This window comes from Epinephelus fuscoguttatus, linkage group LG2, assembly GCF_011397635.1.
Source record: "Epinephelus fuscoguttatus linkage group LG2, E.fuscoguttatus.final_Chr_v1".
Lineage (NCBI taxonomy): Eukaryota > Metazoa > Chordata > Actinopteri > Perciformes > Serranidae > Epinephelus > Epinephelus fuscoguttatus.
The window spans coordinates 40913310-40938382 of NC_064753.1; the positions used below are offsets into that span (position 1 = coordinate 40913310).

The 25073-nt window shown below is 42.5% G+C and overlaps 1 protein-coding gene across 1 annotated transcript in view; it reads right to left on the reverse strand.

The window, feature by feature from the left end:
* Positions 1-25073, reverse strand: part of otog (otogelin) — a 62354-nt gene that overhangs the window by 14244 nt on the left and 23037 nt on the right. The window contains exons 21-36 of the mRNA XM_049593985.1: positions 16649-16756; positions 15852-15990; positions 15511-15645; positions 15203-15349; positions 13223-13342; positions 12398-12514; positions 11691-11847; positions 11448-11474; positions 10058-10234; positions 7896-8174; positions 6162-6279; positions 5405-5484; positions 906-3676; positions 505-682; positions 218-369; positions 31-120 (exon numbers count right to left, since the gene is read on the reverse strand). Of these exons, the coding sequence (XP_049449942.1) occupies positions 31-120; positions 218-369; positions 505-682; positions 906-3676; positions 5405-5484; positions 6162-6279; positions 7896-8174; positions 10058-10234; positions 11448-11474; positions 11691-11847; positions 12398-12514; positions 13223-13342; positions 15203-15349; positions 15511-15645; positions 15852-15990; positions 16649-16756 (4795 nt within the window). The remainder of the gene's footprint in view (positions 1-30; positions 121-217; positions 370-504; positions 683-905; positions 3677-5404; positions 5485-6161; positions 6280-7895; positions 8175-10057; positions 10235-11447; positions 11475-11690; positions 11848-12397; positions 12515-13222; positions 13343-15202; positions 15350-15510; positions 15646-15851; positions 15991-16648; positions 16757-25073) is intronic.

Sequence of the window (25073 nt, forward strand, 5' to 3'; positions counted from 1 at the left end):
ATGAGAAGTACAGAAGAGAGAGCTGCATACCCTCCTCTGCAGTCTGTTGATGAGGATGTGGTTGGATTTGTGGGTGATGTTGAGAGCCACCAGACAGAGGTTGGTGAAATTCCAGAGGAGCTTTGGAAAGAAGAAAATCAGGTCAAAAATCAAATGAGTGACCTCTGTTTGTTCCCATCACTCTAAGGGAAGTTGGAAAGTGGGAAAATTGACTCACTGGTGACTCTGAATCAGCAGGACACTCCTGAACCAGGACGCTGACGGTCTCATTGGGCAGCTGGGTCACTATGTATGAGGCAGCCTTGTAAATGGCAACACTGTTCCCATCAAATGTGATCACATTCAGATCCGGAAACATTGAGCAGCGACCTGAAACACAAAAAAAGAGACGACAATGAGAAGATGAAAGAAGCTGAAGACAATGATCTGAGGAAAACATCACCAGTCTGGAGAAATTTAAAAACAATAGCATGCAATGTGATTTTCTATGTCTATTCTCCTCACATGGACAGCCCCACTTTGGGCAGCACTTGTCTCCATTGACCAGTACAGCAAAGCCAAGCAGGCCGCAGTTGGGAGGGTCGGCAGTGAAGGGGCAGCTTTGAGATTTGTTGAACAGAACAAGCTGGTTGTTGACGCAGATGTACTTTGTGCACTCATCCACGATCTCTGCATACGGAGGCTGGACAGAGAGAAATCATAAAATCAATATGTTTGCCATTTTCTGTGGAGGCATGCAAGAAAAACACAATTTTCTCCTCAAATTCAAGGTAACACAACATCATTAACTGATTTGCAAATGGTCATTTTGTAGGAGAAGTGTTCCTTTAAAGGGAGACAAACATAAAAATAGGAAATGTCCAAATAATGTGTCTGAAATGAAGATGTATATTAACTGAACCTACTGTGCACATCCTTGTGGGTGATACAGCCACAGATGTCGTCCCCTCTGCTGTGTGTCTGGTCGTTTCTAAAGGTGTGTAAGGTGACGCCGGTTCAGGGGGCATCACTGCACCTGGACTGGTATGATCGACTCTGTCTTGCTCAGTAGTTTGGACCGAGGTGGCTGCTGGGAGTGAAGTCGTAGCAGGAGTGGGAATATCAGGCTTCTGGGTGGATATCCAGTGAGTATCAGGTGGAGGTGTCACCGGTTGGGAAGTGGATGGTGACACATCGCTCTCTTTGGTTGTCATGGTTTTCTCAGATGTGGCTGACTCTATGGTCGTTGTTATGGGGACGGCTGTAGGTTCTGTTGATAGAGTAGGAGCAGGCGGTGGAGTGGTGACGGGGGGCAGGACGGGAAGCGCTGTAGTTGTGTGGATGGGTTCAGTCGTGCTGGCTGTGGTGACCGACTCTGCAGGTGTTGAGACAGATGTAGACGGCACTCCTGAGATGGTTGTTGTGCCGGGGCTTGGTGTGGCAATCGGTGGGCTGAGAGTAGTGGATCTGGTGGTTACTGGCCTTGTTGCTATGGTAACCCTAGCAGTAACTGGCCTGCTGGTTGACCTCTCCGTTGTTGTGATTCTGGGGGTAACCCTTGTTGTCACAGGGACCCTGGGTGTCGTTCTAATGGTGGTCGTCCTTGTGATGGTGGTAGTTGTTGTCGCTGGTGTAGCTCTAGCAGTGGACACCAGCCGGGTGGTGACTTTTTCCTGGATAGTTGAAGCTGCGGTGGAAGTAGTAGTTGTGTGCAGTGGAGACAAAGATGGAGGAGGTGTGGTTGTAGCTCTCGTTGACACCTCCACTCTGCCAGTCACAGGGTGCCTCGTCTCTGTAATCGGCTGTACAATGACAGGTCTGAGAGTGGTGGTGGCAACACCTGGTGGAGCTCTTGTAGAGGTGGTGGTGAGAAGAGTCTCGGGAACACCAGGTGCAGGTGGACCTGGGGGTGTAGCTAGTTTTCTGGTTGTGGTGGCTGCAATTTCTGCAGTAACGACTTCAGGAGACGTTGTGGTTCTGGCGGTGGTGGCTGTGGCAGCAGCTGATGTTGCAGAAGTGACAACTGGTTGTGACGTCATGGGAACGTGAGGTACTTCAGTAGTTGTAGTGGAAGTGAACTCATGGATAAGAGTTTCAGAAGTAACCTCTGGTGTAGCCTTCACTGTGGGGCTGTGGACAGGGGTGGTGGAGGTCTTCCAATGGGGGGGACGCCAAGGCTCGGAGGTCCGCACAGTAGTAGCAGGATGGGTGGAGCTCTCTGTTGTTGGTAAGAGTAGTACAGGAGTAGTTTCTGTAGGAGACTCTGGAGGTACAGTTGGTTTTGTTGTAGCAGGAGGACCTGTGGACATGGTGGATGTTTCTGGAACCTCTGGAGGTCTTGAAGTTGTACTCCAAGTCTCTGCTGTTGGGACGGCAGCAGACCAGGAGGTTCTCTCAGCATAGGTCGTAGTGGTGGACACAGGAGAAGTTGTGATGTCTGTAATCTTCAGCGGTGGAGGTGCAGCCGTTGTTGTGGTAGCTTCAGGTATTTCAGACACAGTGGATTCAAGTACAGTCACTTTCTTTGTTGTTGTTGCTCCCCAGTCTGAAGCAGCTGAGGTTGGAGCAGATGGTGCAGTTGTAGTCAGCGCAGCAAGGATTGGGGTTGACGTTGGTAACTCAGGAATGGTTGTTGTAGAAGTTGTCAGTTCAGCAGGAGTGGTGTGTAGGATCTTCTCAGTGGTAGCGGGTGGTGTTGTCGTCTCTGGACCTGCATATGGTGTTGTTCTACTGGTGATCAAAGGAGCAGGTGGTGTGACTGATTCTGTGGTTGTAGCTGAAGTGACTACAGGCAAAGATACAGTTTCTGTTTCAACAGGAGGTGAAGCCGGGAGAGGTGAGGAGGTTGTGGAGGCTGTGCTTGGTAAACCAGGAGGGACAGGTGTAGTAGTTGTTGTTGTGGGAAGACGCTCCACTGTGACAAGCTTTGTGGTGGTGACTGTGTAAGCAGTGGTAGCTGTACTGGGTGCAGTGGTCCTGTCTGTAACTGTAGACGTCTCTGAGACTGGAGCAGGACTTGGACTAGAAGTGGTTACAGTTGGAGTAACTGCTACTGAATGTGTTGTAGCCTCTGTGGTCTCTTTGGTTGGTTGCACGACAACAGGAGGAGGGATACTGATGGTGGTTGGCCCTTCGACAGAGCTTGCGGTTGGTGCTACAGTGGTAGATGGCTGCAGGGTTGAAGCAGTGGTGGTGAAGGGTGGCCATAGAAGATCGGTGGGCTTGGTGGAGGAGGTGACCCAGAACAGAGCCGTGATGGCATACGGAGCGCTGCTCGTCTTGGGTGTGCTGGGGCGGGAGGGGCTGGTAGGGGAGCTCACAGCTCTGGTCGTCCATGCTGTTGTACCTGTCACAGTGGTGGTCGAGGCTTCAGTCACTCTGACGGTAGACAGTGGCTCCTCCACCTCTGGTCTGTCAGGAGGAAGCACTGCTGGAGGAGATGGGGGTCCTGGTGTTCTGGGTGGTTCAGGAACTACGGGACGGATAGTCACTGGAGCAGGTGGAGCTTCAAACAAGGTTGTGTGTGTGCTCTCGGCAGGAGTAGTGGTAGTGATTTTAGAGGTGGGACCAGTGTGGAGAGGGGTGGAGGATGCACTGGTGGTGGTGGTGGAGGCAGTTGTTGAAGTAGTGACAGTTGCAGAGGTCAGCAGAGCAGTGGGCGGTGTTACAGGCTGCACAGCAACTGGGACCTTGATGCCTGAACCCAAACAATAAAAAGTTTGTTAGAGAAGCGCTGTGCTTGACAGAGAGACATTTTATGAGACGGACTGAGAGCGATGACAACTTCCTTTGGGTCTCATTTCATTGGTGGCTAGATATATGTTGGGTTAGCGGTAACGTGAAATATGTGATGACTTCATTGTTCACCGTTTCTGTTCCTTGCTCATTTCAAGGTTTTAATGTCGTTATTTGTTTTAAAAGTCCTGTGTGTAGGATTTTGGGGGATATATTGGCAGAAATGGAATATAATATAATACATATGTTTTCTTAAGTGTGTAATCACCTGAGAGTAAGAATCACAGTGTTTTAGCTACCTTAGACTGAGTCGTTTATATCTACATAGGAACCGAGTCCTCATCTATGCAGATCCCTTTGTTGCTCCACCATGATTCTACAGTGCCCCAGAACTGACACACCAAACACTGGCTTTAAATAGGGCTGTTCATTTTTTAGAGTCAGCCACTGTACTTGGAAGCCCCTCCGAGATGAGAGCATCAGAAAAACAATGATTTTTTTTTTAACCTGAAACTGTTTTCAGTGTTTTTACCGGTTTACCTTCATAAAACCATGTGTAGGATCCAAACTAAAAATGTATGTACAGACAAAGATGGCGCACGTCAAAAAATGTTCAATAATTTTTTGAAATTTTTTTTTGTTTGACAATGCACATAATTCAGTTTATGGTAAAAACCTCCTGAACAATGGACACTGAAGGGATTCTAACCAGAAGTTTCAGCTGTATGTAATCTGTAATCCTGACCACAAGATGGCACTAAATCCCCCTAAATCTTACACATTGGACCTTTAAGTATTGTTTTATCTAAAACGTTTTAATTAAGTTCAAAAGGTATTAGGCTAAAATGTATCGAAATATGCTAAAATAAACTATAAATGTCATTACATATGCTCACGTGTTGCTGAGTTTATTTAATAAACAAATTTTGAGGAGACGCACAACCAGGTGGAATACAGAATAAGTATCAAGTCCATCAAAATTAAACAAATACAAAAGATCTTGAAGAGTTTGAGACTTGGTGATACTTTCTGCTTCAAATATATTAGAAAAAAATTCTTCATCATTATTATTATTATTTAATGTACCATAATAACCACAGTGTAGATATTGTGTCATTTCTTGTATTAAATTCCTTTATTGAGTGTATTTTTTTAGTGGTTATATTAGGTTAGACAAAGGTGTATGTCAAGATTTTACTTAAAGACACCATTTCAGATTTTTAATTGCCACCTACTTTCAAAAGGTCTGGCAATATATGGATATCATGATAGGACACTAGATATCAGCTTAGATTTTATATCATAATATCGTATGTGTTGTCTTTTCCTGGTTTTAAAGGCTGCATTAAAGTAAAATGATGTCATTTTCTGATCTTACCAAACTCTGGCTGTTCTATTATTTGCCTTTACCCATTTAGTCATAATATCCACATCACCGCTGATTATTTATAAAAAAAAATCTTATTGTGTAAATATTTTGTAAAAGCACCAAAAGTCAACCCCACAATATGATCACAATACTGTTAATTAAGTAACTGGTAAAAAAAGATAGATTTGATTTTTTTCTGTGTAGCCCAGCCCTAACTCCAGCTCCAACAATCCAACCACACAACATCCCGTTTCACTAAAAAAAATCAGTTTAATATCTGAAGAGTTAAACACCACTGAGATCAATCAGGGGATTACTCACAGTCTTCAATATAGACACAGCGATGGGTGATCTCATCCAGAACCATGTGTGGTGGGCAGACAGGAAGGCAGCCCTCCACTCTGTACAGAGAGCAACACAGAGCCATGAAATAACCCGTCCAGTGTACGACAACTGTAATGTTTCATGTTACATTTAGATTATGGAACACACTGATTGTTACTGAGTCACAGTCTGGATTTTACACATATTTTACCTCTTGCCTGTGGTGCCATTTATACATTTAGATTGTTTTAGATGTTTTGGTGTACTGTAACGTCTTCTCTTCAGTATAATGGAACTAGATGCCTCAGCTTTTGATGCTTAAAGCACCAAAAAGATACAGTTGAAAAACTCGACATCAATATCTCTTTCCAGAGATCATGACCCGGTAACTTAAGATAAACCACAGACCTTCTTGTGAGCAGTTTCATGTAGGAACTATTTTCTTTCTGCTGAACTACACCTGCCAACTGTTTACTTTTGACAGCGCAAGATCCAAACATTAATGGTGTCCGTTAGTTAGGTAGAAGAAGAATAGTTCCCACATAAAACTGCTCACAACAAGGTCTGTGGATTATCTTGTGTGAATATTGCTCACATTACATTAAAAAAACCAAACATATTAGAGATCTAATTGGTCAACAGAGCTCCATCACATTAAAGATTAGAGCTCAGTACAGGTCTGATGTGTCCCTTTAAGTCCAGCAGAGACTGTCTGTGTTGTGTTGAGAGTTATTGAAAAGGTGAAATGTCTCACTGTGGGATGGTGACGCAGGCTTCAGCTGACGGGTTGCTGCAGGTTTTGAAGCAGGGGACGACGCAGGAATCGTACCTCCACTGACAGCGAGGAGCAGGCGGGGCATCTGGGCTGGGGCCTGGAAAAAAAAAAATAAAACAACACTTTTTAAACAGTGAAGGAAAAAAAACTCTTTGAGGAACAAGTGCAGCTCTGATATCACTGTGGTCTTTAAGGTACAATGCAGTAGAAAAGGTTAACAGGAACTTTTACTGTGACTAAACATGTGTCCACTTTAAAATCAGATTTAACTGTATCATAGCTTGATGAGCTTCATGTCTTCAAACCTACTGAACCCTGAACTTCCCCAAAATTGTCAGTAGGTTTAAAGTTAGCAAAAAATAAAGGTCTATAATATAATAAACAACATAAAGTGCATCAAAATTGACCCATCTGTGGTTGCACCAGGGTCAAAAGTCTTGAAATATACACTTGTTTATTACATTTTTTCCATTACATTTACCTCCAATGCAGCCATTTACATGTCATTTAGACCAGACATTGATAATAACTCCATAAAACTACACTGATAGAAAAGAAATAAAAATGTAAACATTTTAATTAATAAAAATGATGCTCAGTAAAAGGGAATGACAAGAAAAATGCACTAAACATACCAACTGAAATTTGTTTAACACTTAGAGAAGCCTTTGTTTGCAATGCCAGCTTCAAGACACTTCCTGTGTAAAGAAACTAATCTCTCACAGTGTTCAGATGGGACAGTCTTTAAATCTTAAGGATTTGAAGGGAGGCTGCTTGTGAATCTTGAGAGAGAAAATTCACTTTAAAAACTTCAACAATTAGTGTCTTCAGTTTCCAAATGCTTACTGAGTGCACTGACACACCCAGCACATTTGGCACCAGTTTTCTGGAATCAGGGTTAGATTTGTTAGATTTGCTCAGGAGCAAGGCATCTAAGTATTTAACTGTCCAATGTACTGTGTAACAGTGAAGCCTGATTTGATTTTCTTCAGTTGATTTGATGTCGCCTCAATTTACAGGAAAAGCTTTTATTAAAAAAAGTACATCACATTCCTAATCCAGCCTGGCTAAAAAGGATCCTCATCTGTTTTCACAGACCAGTAATGTGATGAACTCAGAAAGCCATTAGAGTCCGTCTGGAGTCTGGACTTCATCTCTCGCTCTGAATGTGTTCGGCATTCACCGCCGTCAGCAGGAAATCCAATCTGCTATTGGCTCCTTCGCTTTTTCCATTAACAAACACAAATGCTGCTGTATTTTTAGCATCAGTGATTAGCCTGGCTGCTCTCTGAGCCGAGTATGCAGCCAGAGGAGTCACTAGTCTTGACCTTTGACCTCTGGTGGCCAGTTGGACCCTGAGCAAAGCTTCTTGTATCCTTGCTGAGGCTTAAAAATAAAACTAGAACTTTAACATCGGGACAACATGCCTTTAACTGTCAGTGTGTCTAATTTTACCAACAAACAGTGTCGAAAAAGAAGCATTCCCAACTCCCAACTCCCCAGAAAGCCTCATTCGTGAAATTTGGGAGGAGTTTTAAAGTATCATAATGTTTGAATTCGATTTTTAGGGATGATTTACAGCCCTGTCATCTTGGAAACACAACCTTTTGTCAGAAAAATCTGATGCTTTCAGTGTGACCTCAGCCTCAGTAACCCTAACTTTTGGTATGTCTGATGTGTTCGCTGCACATTGGTCGTTTCAGTGCTGCTCACCTGTCAGTCTGAACAGCGTGGCCTTGCGGAAGCTGTCTGTGTGTCTGTACTTGAGCAGGTGGAGGCGGGCCAGCGTGGCGTGCAGGAAGAAGCCGGGTTTTGCGTGGGACTCCAGCGAGTCGTAGCCGGGGATCCAGGTGTTCCTGTGGAGGACGAAGGTGGCGCCGTCCCAGAATGCCTCGCTGTCCTCCCACTTGGCCAGCTTCACCTCACCACTGGGGCTCGTGTACAGGAAGTAGTTCGATCTGTCGGCTGCCTCGAAGGAAATCCGTGACGTGTCTGTGGAGGACATAATGGTTCATCAGTACACCAGGTGTTCTAACTGTGTTTGTGTGGGTCGTTCGTGTCAAATGTCATCCACCATGAACACCAGGACATTGCGTTGTAACAAATGATCAACATTATTCACACCATCTGTCACTGGTTTTAATGTTGTGGCTGATTGTGTGTAACGGTGCAAAATGTGTCCCTTGACAAAGATCCAGACTCCGACAGTATCAGCTCACATGCAGTAAACAGTGAGTCCAGCTTGTCCCAGTCTTGGCTTGCCGACCAGCCTGTAGCTCAGGTTGCCATATTAGCATTTGGCAATCTGATTTCGGATCCCTGCTGCCACTGAGAGTCAATGGGAGTCCATCTTGTCCATCAGTGTTTTCACTGAGACACTCAAATCATTCCAAACATTGTTGAATACAGAGGAAACAGTGGAAGAGGAGAGCGCCGACCAGCTGGCCTTCCGTCTCGCTCCGATTCTCAGATTAGCGACCACGTTATTACTGAACTGTAAAGTAAAGTGCTAATGAACTGGCATGTTTAAAAAGAGAAGTGCTGTGATTGAAGATGTGAACTAACCACAGACACTTGTCTCATTCATGCAGAATGAATATAGGGAAACACTGGAGCAGATATTTAGCCTTATTTTTGACATTTGAAATAATAATAATGCTTTAAAAAAGGAGGCAGAACGGCTGTGCAGTGGTTAGCATTGTCATAGCCTTACAGCAAGAGGGTTCCTGGTTCGAACCCAGGGTGGGGGAGCCATTCTGCATGTTCTCCCTGTGTCAGTGTGGGTTTTCTCTGGGTACTCCAGCTTCCTCCCACAGTCCAAAGACATGCAGGTTAATTGGTAACTCTAAATTGTCCGTAGGTGTGAATGTGTGTGTGAATGGTTGTCTGTCTCTATGTGTCAGCCCTGTGATAGTCTGGTGACCTGTCCAGGGTGAACCCTGCCTCTAGCCCAGTGTCAGCTGGGATAGGCTCCAGCCCCTCCACAACCCCTAACAGGATAAGTGGTTACAGAAAATGATGATGAATGAATTTTAGAGGAAACACTGAAGATAGAGGACCTTTGGTTGAACAGTTTCCTGCTGATTTCTCACAGTCCAGCAGAAATACAGTCAGTTTGCCTTCTGTGTCTCTCGTTCAGCAGCACTCCTTATTCTGCTGACAGGAAAACATATCGCTGTGGTATCTACACAGCGATCGAACTTTCCCAAACTCCACTACAGAAGTTTCCTTTCATGCACTGATACTGCATCTGCTGTGTCCTCCATTAGTAAATCAGACACTTCTTATTTCCTGCAGTGACACAAAATAAGTGTAAAATAAAACTATAAAGCCTCTCGACCGACCACAAGGTTCCCACACTCACTGAGACATTTTTCCAGTATCTGTTGCATCTGTGTCTACATCTATTGCTGTCCATGTGGGCCTGAATTAGAGCTCAGATTTTAAAAAGCATTGACAAATATTTTACCTAAAATACCCAAATGTGATTTTTTTGTTGTTGTTGTTCCATCATGAATGAAAGATCCGTTCACACTGATGTCAGATATAGGTCACTTCAAACATGAATGTGAACAGTTTAGGCAGAAAGATCGGATCATGGGGAAATCATCAGAACTGAGCATTTAGCCCTGTTATCTGGACAGAGCCTCAGTCTACTTTGTTCGAAATGCTGATGAGATCCTCTTTTTTACACAGTTGCTATGGCAACATACAATAAATCTCCAACTACAGGGTTTTCATCAGGATGTGTTATGGCACGGCAAAGAGAGTGGGGAAAGGGCGCTACAAAGGAAACAGAAGTCCCTTCTTGTAGTAAAATGAACCCTGCTGTGTAACTGAAGTTGAACCGTACAGTCTGAACAGGAGTAACTCACCATGTGGGCGGGCTCTGCTGAGGCCTGGCGTCATCATGAACTGCGAGAGGACTCGAGGGGCGGCGTAGACGCTGAGGTTGCCCCGCTGCAGGAACACAGAGCCACTGGACCTGCTGGCTGCCAACAGCGTTGTGCGATCTCTGAAGGTGATGAGCCTGAAGGGACCTTTACCCAGAACTGCAGACAGGAGACAATGGTAACCCAGCAGCGTTTATTGTTAGCATGGACAGGCTATGAGACAAAGGGCCCTCAGGTACAGATATGCAAAAAGGCATCACTACCTGCCCTACACAGGAGCAAAACACACAGAGTTTGTGGTGATTTTGCCTCTTTTTTATTGTTTAGTATCTCTTTGTAGTGGTTATGCATCTGTCTGTGATTTTGTGTCTCTTTGTTGTAGTGGTCTGTGGTAATTTTGTGTCTCTCTGTGGTTGTTTTTGGCCTCCTATTAGTTCCCCTGTATCACTTTGTGGTCTTTTTGCATCTCTTTGTGGTCATATTGAGTTATTCCCCTATTTCGTCGGTAGATATTAATCTGAGTTCCACTTTGCAGGTGAAGGTCAGGGGGACCTCTGAAACTTCGGGTCCCTGGGCCTGTGCCTCAGTAGGCCCATTCAGAAATCCATCCATGACTGTTACAGAATATTCATGCAGTTTTGGTTTGCATACAGCATATTCCGCATACATCACAACTACACATTTTGAACACCATGCTACTCTGTTTTTAGGTTTTGGATGTCATTTCCAGCACTTCCAGGCAACCACAATTGTCACCATTTAATCAAGAGTTACATCATTGTCATGGGGTAGTTTAGGGCAGCCTTTAAAATGAGCCAGTGGCTGTCTGGAGTTTTAGCAAAAGGGCATTAATAGTTTGTGTTTTTTGTTTTGTTTTTACAAGTTATCAGTCTCCGTAATTGTGAAACTGCACAAGTCCAAGTGCCTAAATGTCCTTTCCTTCCAGCAGTCATAACTGGGAGGAGAGAAGTAAAGAGACATCCACCAGCAGCACTAAAACAACTGCTAGAACATTACACATTAATACTTACTGTGAATAATAACAACTTATTGATTGATCAGATATTATATCATATCACTCTTGCATTATTGTATCTCACAGTGCTATTTAATTACTGAAAATGCTTGTAGCAGAAAAACAGTGCAAATACTTAGAGCTATGAAAGTCTGAAGGGCTGTCATGTAACTCAAAATGAATCGTCTGACACCACACTTTTGTATCACACTCAGCTCAGCCTGTGAAAAGCTTTTCTCAACACCTTTGTATTCCTGTGTGGAAAGGGCTTAATTTATTCATCATTCACATATCAAACCTCAGGTAAGTGAGGGTGTGTGTGATGTCATGTATAACTCAGAGAAGAGATTGTCGTACCTTTGTTGTAGTATTCACAATCATATGCTGCAGAGAGAAACACAGAGACAGTAATAACAATAATATTAATAGTAATAGATGGCATTAAGTGCTTGATAATCAAGACAAATAGATATCGCTTTCTAATGAGGCATAAAATGTATTGTAACTGGTTATTATTGTCACACGCTTCAGATATGTGTGATCTTTTGAAACAGACAAAAAAAATGATGCAGGTTTTTTGCTCCCTGCGTTCTGACTTACGGCACAGAGATGGGGAGCGCCAGTCGACAGGAACGCCCTGGTGGCAGCAGCGCTGGGCGTATGCCGCCACGCTGGTGCAGAAACACTCGCAGTCGCCTCCACGACTGCAGGCACACGTGTCTGCCAGGCAGTTCATGTAGAACCAGGTTACGTCCACCTGATCGTGAAGAAGAACAAACACTTTTAGAAATTTATATAGAATAAAAAAATAGTTTAATTTAAAAATTCTTACAAAATCCTTAAAGGAATACGTCACCCACAGAATGAGCTTTTTTATATCAAATACTCACTGTGTGTGTGTGTGAATGCAGGAATGTGATATGTAGGGCTGCAGCGGTTAGTGTTTGTAAACCATGTTTTGATAGGAGTCCATGGTGTTGAAAATGGACTCCTATGAATTCATCGAGAATTTTCTCCATTTTAGGATTCTTCATTCATCATGGAAGCAGGCGAGAAAAACAAAGATTTCTTCACGAGTGTGAGTAACTGATATACAAATGATCCTTGCGGGTGAAGTATTCCTTTAAGGATGGATGGGACTTACAAAGTGCTGGGGCAAGAGAAAAAAAATGGCACATTCTAAAGTTATCCCCAAAATTAACTTTTATTTAATTATTGATATATTTAATTTTACACCTAAAAACCCCAGGGGGATAAGTGTTTGGTACTCAGAAGAGACAGAGAGCTGTTGTTGTACTGTTACTCACCACCGGGTGGCAGGCCTGGAAGACCTCACTGAGCAGGATGCCGCACTGCCGCTTTGCAAAAGGCTCTCTGAGAGGACTGAGGCTGCAGGGGTGTCTGATATCTGGACTGTTCACACACTAAACACACACACATACAAGCACACGCACAAACAGGGGTGTCACATTACGACTTTTTATCAGAGGTTAAGTAGTAGTGCCTGAAAACCAGTGGTGAAAGAAGTATTCAGATCAGAAGCAAAAGTCCTGCATTCAAAATCTTATTTAAGCACACGTGTAGATATTATCGGCAAAATATATTTAAAGTGTGAAAAGTAAAAGTAGCCATTTAGGCAGAGGTGTTTTACTATTATACATGATGTTTTTGGATTAATATTACTTATGCATTAATGTGTATGTTGCATTTTCCTGTTGTAGATGTTTATAGTTGAGCTAATTTTAATTTATTTTTCAACTGTTGGGTTGTTTAATCTACAGTAGTGCATCTTATTCTATACAATGGTCATATGTTTGTAGTGAAGCTGCCCTGTGAGAACCATGTATCTCTATGTATGTATCTATAATTTATTAAGCTTAAAAAGTAGAGCATATAAAGGAACACTGTATCCTACATTTATTCACAAATGGTCAACATCAACACATCTGGAGATGCATGGTAACTAAAGCTCTCAGACACATGTAGAGGAGTAAAATGCTCAATATTTATCTCTGCGATGTAGTGGAGTATAAGTATTAAATGAATACTCCAGTAAAGTACAAGTGCATTATAATTTAGTAACATAAAAGACTTCACCATGTTGATGATGATACAGGACATGTTTCACTCACCTCTGCTGCAGTCCAGCTGTTTCCAAACTCCTGTGGCGTCGGGGAGTCGATGTTGTCGGGAGTCCGCATCTCGTTCACTGTCTTCATGTCAAAGTTCCCGCACAGCCCGCTTAGCTTCCCCTGAACACATCACCAACATCTCTCTTTAACAGGATTCTTTTTAACATAAATATCAACTTCATATCACCATATCCTGAATATAATATTTAAGATCTTCTAAGAAGATTTAATATGATCAAAATTTACAAACAGAGTGAACTTCCCTGCCTTTTTTTCTTATTCTTTAAGAGCATAAATGAACAGGATATATGTGAATAATAGTCTCGGCCTGTTTCCACCGCAGGAAACAAGTCCCTGCCTCGGAGTAGGTACTCAGAACGGCCCCGAGAAACTCCTGGCTGGGGCTTGGGGATTATTTGGTGCTGATTAGATATACTCAAGGCGGGATGTGACGTTTTGTAATTAATAACATGGTTATCGTAGATTAGCTGGGCTAACCGTTAGCTGTTAGCGGTGGCTGTAATAAACGGTCCGTGAAAAAAAATATTTTTTCCAGCGGATATCTTAGTTACAACATGATTGAGCTAGCTAAGCAGTTTTGTGTTGCTATGTGTGGTATTTATTCAGTTTTGGGAAATCACGATGTCTAGAAAGCATCAGCTGACAGGGACAGCTAACAGCAGCAGCAAAGCTAACATCAGGACGTCATCTGTTAAAAGCCTCCCGTTGTCGGATACGACATGAAACTACTCTAGTTAGCTCAGTAATGTTGTAACTAAGACATCCGCTGGAAAAAATATTTTTTTCACGGACCGTGACTGGAGTTATTACAGACACCGCTAGCGGCTAATGGCGTCCCTACGCCCCTACGTCGCCCTGGTCAAAATGGTCAAGCAACGATTACATCACATACAGAGCCCGGTAACTTTACAGGAACCTTCCTCCTACTCCGCTCTCTCAGTGGAGACACGGTGGTTGAGAGGGCCGAGCGAGAGGACGTTCCTGTAATAGTTCCTGCCCCCCAAATAGTACCAGGAACTTCTTCAGTGGAAACGGGCCTTATGCTCCTACTGAAGCGTTGCTGTAATACAGCCTCTGAGCACTGGTGGCAGCACTGAGTGCACCGCTCCTTTGCAGTCCTCCAGTTGGTGAGCGAGGAAGAAATGCATGCGCCACATTTGTTATAATGTCTTATGAATGTCTGTGGCCCTGTTTGTACCTGGTATTAACAGACGTCAGGGGTGATCCGATCGCAAGTGGACAGCTCTCAATACAAGTGTGAACGACCACCGTGAGGCACTGTGATCTTTTTTGATATAAACATTAGTGTATCCTGATCATCCCCAACAAGGACTACGTCATCAATGCAGGTTGTCGTGGTTGCTTTGGTAACAGCATGCTAACGCTCTATAACTTGCCCATTTTATCGCGAGTTGGACGAAGTGTTGCGTGACTGTTCATTGCTTTGCGCTATGGAAGGAGACATAAATATTTGACAAGACAATCTTAACTTAAGGTCCATTAATTGCTTGTTCTGTAGCCTTTTGACCATTTCACAAGGTCTTCATCAACAAGTGGAGTTGACTCCATTGGAAAAAGTCAAGAATAAACTGTCGAGCTCAACTTTTCAACCAGCAACATCAAGAGTTCTGTGATAACTTAGCACACTCCACAACAACCAAGTGATCGAATTAAAGCTCCCAAACAAGCGAGACAGAGGAGTCTGAGTTGAGATTGCTGTTTCCAAAGTCAAGTATGAACTGCCAAGCTCAGCTTCAATTGTTATTTATCCTCTGCAGAGAGGACAGGTGAGACAGGAAGCTGATGGTAAATGTAGTATTAACATGAAAAAGGACATTTTTATCTGTATATATTTGAACTTTGAGTCAATATGGATTGAAGCATCAGCTAAACACAACCATAAATCACAACTGTGCACACTCTACTGAGTCAGACAAAGGCACTGAACCAGTGTCCTACCTGCCAGCGAGGTCCGACCTGGATGTGAATGGTGGTCTTACGGTCCCAGAGGACGGTGACGTCTTCCTCGGGAAAATTAACCACTGTGTAGTACCCGGCCGGCCAGATGAACATCCTCTGCTTCCTGTCAATCACACTGGATGGATTCTGCAGCGGACAGAGAAGTTTAACTTTACTGAAATATTCTCAGATTTATTCTCAAGTTGACTGAAGTACGATCAGCCAACAAACACCTCCTTTTTTCATGCAGGACATTTGTTGCTGGTAACCTAAGTCATTATTTAAAAGACATTGAAAGTGAGTCTTACTGGTTTCCCAGAGTCATCATCGAACACTACAAAGGATCGTCCGATGTTGATCAGCAGAGATTTCCTGCAGATGAGTCCGCTGTCGAAGCAGTCAATGTTTTCGGCTGTTACACTGAGCATCACATCAGCACTGCTCTGTGGAGGAGAGAAAACACAATCACAGAAACTACATAAATGCTGCTGACACTTAACCTAGATTTATACTCTTCTGTTTTCATTACAAAGTCATGGAAGAAGACTGCAAGCCAAACATGGGTGCAAACGATGCAGCATTTAAAATACTTTTGTACTCTACTCTTTACATTGGAGCGACTGTAACGAATAAATAAAACTTTGAATACCTTTACAAGATAGACTTTGCATGCGCCCACATAGTCAAACAGCAGTCCATCAAACGTCCTGTAGTGGCGATCTCCGTAAGCCATGCACATGGATGGACACGGATGAAACACACACTGGAACGTCCCATGCTGGCAAACACTACAAAGACAGCAAAGCTTCAGTGATTCAGCATCAACTTGTTCCCACTTAGTGCGAGGGCATTTTTTTCTCATCTAATGGCCTCCTTTTGTGGAGAGCCTCAGGTTTACAGCAGGCAGAAAAGTGGCCGGTGAATTGTCAAAGGCTGAATCGCCGCTCATTGCGCTATTAGGCTGTCATCTACATCTTCTTCCCTGGCTATGGCTTGAAGGAGAAATGGAAGGATGGGAGAATGACTGAGATCACTGGGAGAGTGTTTGCTTTCACCAGCGATGAACAGTCTGAAGCAGGGGGAATCAAAGAGTCATACAAGGGCCTGCTCTGTTTCCAAGGCTCTTTTTCTGTCCTGTGATAGCAGAGAATTATGGATATCAGGTGGCCACTTTCGCTGCTCTGACGATCTCAGGACTCGACCGACGCTTTCAGGCAAAATCTGACTTTGAAAAATTAGCAGTGTTGTTGGAGATTTGTCTTAATTCTGACAGATATTGTTGTCGGATGATTGGTGAGGGGAATACAAATTTGTACACTGTGGCAGAATGGATGAAGATGAACTGAGGGAGGGAAAAGATCGCATGCAATCACCAGACATTGTATTTTAATTAACAAAATTATCCTCTAACAGTTTGATCTGATTTTCAGGAATGAATGAACGTACCACTCATGGCAGGGGGAGTTGACTCTGTCACCAGGATAATACTCCTTCCCTTTCCACAGACAAGGACAGGATGCTGGTTCAAAGCACTCGTCTCCATGTTTCAGCAACCTGTGGGGCAAACACAAACTTGTTAAAGGACAACACATTCTGGTTTGAAATAGTGTGACGGTAGTAGTGGTTTGAGATCAGCAGATTCTGGAAATGTTTTCTTGGGCTAAGTCCAAGCAGCTGCCTACGGGGCAGAAAAATTAAGCAAATGCAGAAATGCTAGAACTGCAGTTCCTCTAATGGCCACTTGAGGCTGGCACCAGTGAATCCCCAGAGACCCCCATGTAAAACTCCCAACTTTACAGCAGAAACATGTTTCAAGTCTGGTTCAAAAAACAGTTTTGTTCTCTATAACTAATTTCCCCCTTCATGACAACTGTATGGGGGGTGAATATTTCTATAACTTACCAATTTACATTTTATTAAGGCTTAAAGTTATGCATGATTTAGGGTGGGGCTGCTTTGAGTGACAGGCTGACTGCATCACCACAGCCGAAATGCCAAACTTGAGGCTTAAAAACAGGAGTCCACAAACCAATGGGTGACGTCAAAATGGCTATGTCCATTATTCTTCTACAGTTTGTGGTTAAATCCTGCAACTACGGCTTCTTAATCTTACAGGAGACACATGGTCCCAGATGTTTCCTGTTCAAACATCCATGAGCACAATGCTTACTTTAGTTAGCTTGATTTGTTTATTAAGAATGAAATTAAAAAAAAAAAAAAAATTTAAAAAATGGGGCGTCGGTGGATTTGTGGGTAGAGCAGGCGCCCCAAGTACAAGGCTGTTGCCGCAGCGGCCCGGGTTCGAATCCAGCCTGTGGCCCTTTGCTGCATGTCATCCCCCCTCTCTCTCTCCCCCTTTCACACTTACCTGTCCTGTCCATTAAAGGCAAAATGCCCTAAAAAATATCTTTAAAAAAAAGAATGGAAAAAATTACCCAGATGCCTAAAAATATATCAGTATTCTAACAAGAGAACTGCAGTGAGAACATATTCCAACCAACTACGGGGAGCAACCCCGAAACCAACGCACTCTCACTCCGACCTCGTCACATATTGACATTTGGTCATGGACTTTCCAGCTCCAAATTCGACATGCAAGGTACCCTGGGTGCGTTGGTTGTTGACGTTCTGGAACACCATGTCAAGTTCTGCCTGTTACATACATTGTCTTCTTTCCAAATACTCTTCCATTTTCACAGGAAATTTACCATTTACATACAGTCTCTTTCAAAATAAATGCACTATGTTGGTACGTTGGTTTATAATTTTCATGGACACGAACACTGCTCACCCAGGTGAAAATCAGTGTTCAGTGGACCCATTTCGCCTCAGTTTCACTCGCCACATTTCCCCCGACACCCCTGGCTGCCATTTAACTGTAACAGTGTCCTTCAGCGTATCATGCTGACGTTCAGGACGACTTTTTTCGTCTGTGTCTGACGCCGCAAGTCACTGCCCAAGCACCAGATTTTCACAACTTTGGAGTGAGACCGGGTTGCCAAAACACAAAATGAAAGTCTTATTTATCTTTTCGTGTACTCTTAACTAGTCTGACTTAAAATGAAAGAGACTGAACCCATCACAGGTAGAATCTCTACCCAGGGTCTCATTCAGTACTGCCAAGAAACATAAAAATAACATAAAATATTACAATGATAATAATATTATGATTATTTTCTTCTTACCAAACTACACTCAACTGTATCACAGCATGGAGAGAAGCGCTATTCGTGGACGAGAGGCTTCTGCAAGCCAACCTGAGCTAGTGAGCATTACAGCTCAGCCGAGGAGGATGCCATTAATGTTTACATCTCACACAGTCACAACCACGAGCCTCTCAGCCATGAACAGATGCACTCTTCCTTGTGCAGTGATAGCTCTCAGCAGTAGAGGATTCCTTATTCTTTTTCAACTTAGCCATAAAATGCAAAACAACAAGGCCTTTATGTTTCACCAATATTAGTTTTTGGCAATAATCTTTCTTTTCTTCCACCATCGAGCCGCTCATTCTCTCCCACTAGACTTCACCACAGACGTGACTTGCTGATGTAGTTTTTCGTGAAGGCACCGACAACCTTGATGACCTGTTTCGTCAATTAGCACAAGAGCATCTTGGTCATTTAAACAAATTTCTCATGAATGAAGAAGTAGATGTGGTTCCACCTGAAGATCAGAAACCAATCAGAGTAAGAATAAGCTGATTGAATTTTTGACTGACATCATCAAAAGGCCAATAAAAGTGCCTCATAAGTCAATGCCGTCTAATTTGGAGTTATTATTCTAGAACTGTGAGCTAACAGGACGCTATCATGTTATAACATAATCATCATTTGGAGCTCCTGTGTTCATCTCAAACCCAGATATGAGGACCATCCTTTGCCAAGAGAGCGACAGAGGCAGAGCCAAAGCAGGTTGGCTTCCAGAGCAGAGCCATGCCAGGAAACAAGAGGGAGAGAGTTTCAGGGGTGGGCGACTGTGGATGAAAAGCGGTAACACTCGTTAGCTACATGAGAAAACCACACAATTAGGATTCTCAGAGATAGAGAGAGAAACAGTCTTTGTCTGGATGCCTCCATTTGCTTTCCACTCTGCGAGACGAAGCTGATAAGTATCTTGTAATATCCAGGGTTGAGCTATATCCACTGGCGAGGCCGCAGACAATGAAGTGACATACTGAATGGTCCCGCCACAAACCTCAGGTTCATCTGAGTAGAGTTACACCCCAGATAAAACGGTGTTAACAGCTTCCTTTATCCGCCCGCCAAGCTGCCGTATCAATTACTCCGATCAAAGATTCTACAATCATTCATTCTCCTGACCTACGTGCACATTATGAATAAATCCACAAAAACACAGCCCTCATTTTGAGTTCAATTCCATCAGACGATGTAGAAGTGGCCGTGGAAGATGTAGTCGCATAGAGCGGCGACAGGCGAGCCAGACGGCACAATGGGTTGACTGCAAGTCTGTGATGCATCTGGTGATGTGCCAGGCTCTGCGCACCCACCGAAGATCACGGGTTTAATTATACAAGACTCATTCATACATCATTTTTATTTGCTGCAAAGTCGGCTACTAAAGGAAAAACCCATTAAACTATGGAGTAGATCCAAATCATGGAGCGGATACACAAGTCATGTCTCCATCATCCCCCAAACTGCATCTTCACTGAGAGGTCCAAGGTTATTTCTTGTCTTAGTTAGTACTGTAACACTCCGTTTAAAACACAGTCATGCCTCTCTAGGTTCGTCTACAGGCAGTGTTTTTTTTTTTTTTTACGGTTGTATGTACGTATGTATGTACTGTAACCAAAACCAGATTGTGGTATGCTGCGTGGTCCTGTGCTGCAGCTGAAGGTTCAGGTTCATATGAGTTCAGCTGGACTAATTGTCACAGAATGAAGAAGGAATGAATGGTCTACATTTTGATCATAAACAAAGTGTGCCATTGTGAATGAAAACACAATGGATTCTTCTGTCAGCACCTCAGCTAATTATTTCCCATTAGAGGTTTTTAAGTCCTGCTGCAGATGAATACCTCGCAGTTGACTTTGAGTTTGGATTTTTTTTTTTCTTCCTGGTGATAATCATCTAAGTGTAGTATTAATATGACAGAGGGAACACCTGCTCATCATCTGCTGTCCCGTTTAGAAAAGAGAACCAGAGGGAGCAAGTTGAAAACATGAGACTGATTGGTAACAAAAAGATTTAAGTCAGGGAGGAATATTTAAATATGAGACTGAGGTCTTGGCTTTATATTTAGTGACCATATTTCGGTCTCTGGACACCATCATCCCCCCAAAAAACAAGGTGCAGTAATCTTGTTATGTTCCTTACAGGATAAATACAGCTTTATTCACGTCTAAATCTGCCCATATTGACACTGTCTTGCACTACAATTTTTTTAAAACAGCTCTTTGCAAAATTCAGAGTGTTTGAGTTGTCTGGACGCAGTTTGTGAGGTGGCTAAGCTGGCATCCAACAGCTAATAGTGCTAACTCCATAAACAAAGCTTAACAAAGGCAATGGTGCTGACACAGCTAACTGTGTTAACTACAGGGGAACCAGAGGGTGTGTGCTATACTTCCGTGAAACTGCTGTACCAGTATCATGCACTAAAGCCCCGTTTGCACCAAACACTTTCAGTATGGTACCTTTGGAACCAAAAGTAGCCCTTCAGACATGCTACCTAGACCCTAGAGTTTCCACCACAAACAGTCCTCTTAAATTGTGGGCGGGGTTGTTGTCACTCACTGCACCGTCCAGCAATCACTGTATTTCCTCATTATCAGTGACACAGATGGAAGACTGCGTCTCGTTTATCGTCCACAGAACGAGGCTGCACACTCAATGGGATATTCAAAAATAGCAGCTTTGTGCATTTAGTCCTTTTCGGGCAAGCTCAGGGGTTTAGTGTTGCCAGAACCCACAGGAGCAGCGTTTTGTGACACTTTTTTTGTCTCAGAGTGAGGATTAGAATATATGCAGTTCATGTAATCCGGGCGGAATTAATACATATATATAAACGCTTGAAGATCCGCTCATTACTAAAAGTGTATGTCATATAAAAACTAAGGAATGATCGAAGTTGTCATGGCTAGGTACCATCCACAACTTTTCACAGTGGAAACAGAAAAAAAATGTGTCCTGAACTGAACTGTACCTTACTGCTCGGTGGAAACGGGGCTTATCATGCACATACAGTCTGACCGGTTTATCACAACAAATTACAGAGAAACTCAGATTACAACACACATAGAGGTAGCGTGACTTCATTCTCTGCTCAGGATGCCATTATTCCACAATATCTTTACATTGCAATGAGAGGTTTGCTGCTATATTAATGTTCTGAATGTTGCATACAGAACCTTTATCTGTAGCTTCAGGAGTTTTGACCACCACCAGCACAATGTTTGTAAGAGTGGTTCTCGTTTTGTTTGTACGTGCACACACACAAGGGGATGCAGGTAATGCAATGCACATTTCTGCCTCTGGTGTCACGCAATTCCTCTGGTTGATGCAGTGGTTGCAACCAGGAGTTAAAACATTTTAAAAATAGGCTTTGCAAAGGTTTTATGTTGAAGGAAGAATAAAACACTTAAGCGGTCATATGGTAGAAATAAACATTGATGCAGAAAGATGTGTAAACAGTAATAAATGGTGAGAAGAGATTGTTAAACCAAGCTGACATATTGCTAAACTGAGTGCACAGATTGGGAAACTGAGCTGTTGCTTCAACTTCATGACCTCAGCGCCACTGTATGAAAACTATGGTTTTGCATAGAGCCAAGAGAATTAAGTCAGCAACTGCTGAAAAGATAAATCTCTACATAAAATAATAGATAAGATACTAGATAATAGAACAATACATCAGTAATCAACTTTATAAAATGCTGTTTATTTTGAGCCTGATTTGTTCAGTCTGAGCCAGATTTTGCAGCTGTAATAACAACCTGTTATTCTTCTCCAAACTGTGACAAATAAGTTTCTAAAGATCAGACTCGTGACTGAACCTCTAACCTGTCTAACTGTCACTGCTCTTATTAATACAGCTGTCATCAGGGAGCTGAATGAGATCTCTTTGTCTCCATATTTACCGTAAAATTAGCTCACAAACTATCAGGTTCCAGGGAGTTATTAAACACTTGTACCATGACTGGCATGACCATGACCGGCAAGATTCTCGTCACCATAAAGGTCATCTGGCTTAAAGTGGCGAGGAGGAATGAATGAATCACCTCGGTGAGGTCAGTCTGACGCAGAATCAATATGCAGACTGGGTGTCTCACCTTTTCCTGTGCCACTGTGTTTAATGCTGTTTGACGAAACTCTGCTCTGATGATATTTATAGACCGGGACTGAAGGTTAATGAAAGTGCACATGTTTTACTTCTGTGGAATTTATTTGACTATTTAAAATACACATTCATCTTCATATTTATTTTGTATGTTGCTCAGTTGGCCAAAAATCAAAATGTAACTGTTTCTTTTTTTTTTTTGTTATTTTAAAATACATTAAGGCAGTGAGGTGTGTGGTGTTAAAAGTTATGTTTCACTTCAGGAGATTTTTGTTAAACCTCACAGTTTTTCACTGTAGCTACAAAATATGATTAAACCCATCCCTGACCTAGTGGCTTAAGGTTAAATATGTCGATTTGGGAACTCTTCTTCTTGGGTAATCTTACTTCTTTCTATTTTATGTTATATATTAAATAATTGGTTGTTAAAGTTAAAATCAATTAAATATGGAGGAGTAATGTATTAATAGATATAATAATAATAATAATAATAATAATAATAATAATTCTATATTTATGGACAAATTCCAGATAAAAAGATTTACAGAATAAAAAAATACACAAGAAATTAATTTTGCTCTATTTCTATGAATTGCCCAGGTTATTATCTCGTTCATTCAGGAAAATAATAGACATTTCTTGTGTTAAAAAAACTTAAACAGCCTCAGAAAGTATAAACATCTTAGATTTAGTTGTGTCAGGTGGTAATGTATTTAAGTGTTAGAATTAAAGTTGCTCTTCTGTCAGTCACCGATATTAGCAAACAAACCTTTAAAGGGGATCACTGATTATTTTATGGAATCTCAAGCTAATATGATCTGACAACATTTGTTTCTAATACACACACTGTGTGTATAAATGTATGTTTAGCTGTGTTTTTATTTAAATTCATATCTTTTAGTTTTTAATTTTATGTATTAAATTCTAACCACTTGATATTACTCAGTTTAATGTTTGTTTTGTTCTCCTTCCTCTGTAACTTCTACATTTAGATGAAAGAGAAACAATATGATAAGTGTGTATTAGAGACCGTGTGCTGCAGAACATAAGGCCTCTGTTGTCTCGAGGTTTAGAGCTACCGTCAGTGAGCTATATAATCTGTGCAGAAACGTCATAATCTAGGATCTAGGATGTATTTTGCTAACCTACTGCCTGTGCATATTGTAATCAGGATGACTCTTGGTTGATGTCACAGAATGAAACCACTTAACCCTCCATCCAGGCCGACAGCCAGAAGGGATTACAGAGATCAGATGGCTGTAATCTACACCATGATGTCTGTCCACCTCATCGGCTGGTTCTGAGGACTTTTTGTGTCCTGTTGGTGATCTAAGGCTCATCACAAAACATGGCTGCTGGCTGGTAAAGAACATTACTACAAAATATAAAATACTGCTGTTTGACTAGGCATTGAGAATTAGGTGAGTTTTTGTCATTGTGAAAAACTCATCAATTGATTTCTTTAAATCTCAACAGAGGCTCAGAAATCTTTAAAACATAGTTTATGACAAACCTGAACAATTTCGGTTGATTCAGGTGAGCTTTCGGTACTTTTAAAAACTAATAGTTTAATCACTTTTAGTTTGATCTGTTTGCCTTAAAGGAGATCTGATGAATGAACCAGACAAACTTGGTATTGCATCTTGCCTTAAAAGATTCTTCTCCATGATTATTTAATAATCAATCAAACTGACCACAAAAAGTCAAGATTGCAGGTCACACCTCCTCAACTCTGATCCTGAACACAGGCGCACTGCAGGGTGTGTCCTCAGCTGCCTCCTCTACTCCTTCTTTACACTCCTCCAACACCACCGTCAAAACTGCAGACGACACCACATTGTAAGACTGTTAATAGACACCAATAGTAAAAAAGCTGTCAGGGAAGACGTTCAACATCTAACTGAGTGGTGCTTCCATAAAGACCTGGACCTCAACACTAAAAAAAAAACAAGGAGATGATAACAGACTTCAGAAGATCAAGCCAGTGAGCTTCCTACCTTCTGCATTCAAGGAGAATAGGTAGAGAGGGTGGAGAGCTTCAAATTCTTGAGTCTATATTGTCTCAGAGCTCACATGGTCTGTAATCATCTCTCAGCAGGTGAAGGCGACCCAGCAGAGACTATACCTCCTTGAAAAGTTAGAACAGAATCATCTCCCACAGGAGCTGCTGGTTAACTTTCACCAGGCCACCATGTAGAGCCTCCTCAGCTACTGCTGCACAGTGTGGTACAACAGCTGCAGTAGGGACGACCAGCAGAATCTACAACTGGTGGTGAAGGCGGCTCAGTGGGTCACTAGCCTCGTTCACACTGCCTGTTCTAGGCGTTAATATTGCGCCATTATTCCACATCACTGTTCTGTATAAAAGGTACGATTGCGGAAAAGGGGACAGAGTTGTCTCACCTTTAAGCTGGCAGCAGAGGTAGTAACTACGGATCAACGTTTGTATAAATAGGAAAACCAGCAGGATGGAACCATGGATGGGATGAGTGAGACGGCTGTTGTTTGATTCTGTTTAACGGCTGCGTAAACAAGGGACTATGTGGCGGCCTGATGGCATGATCTCTGTGTAAAA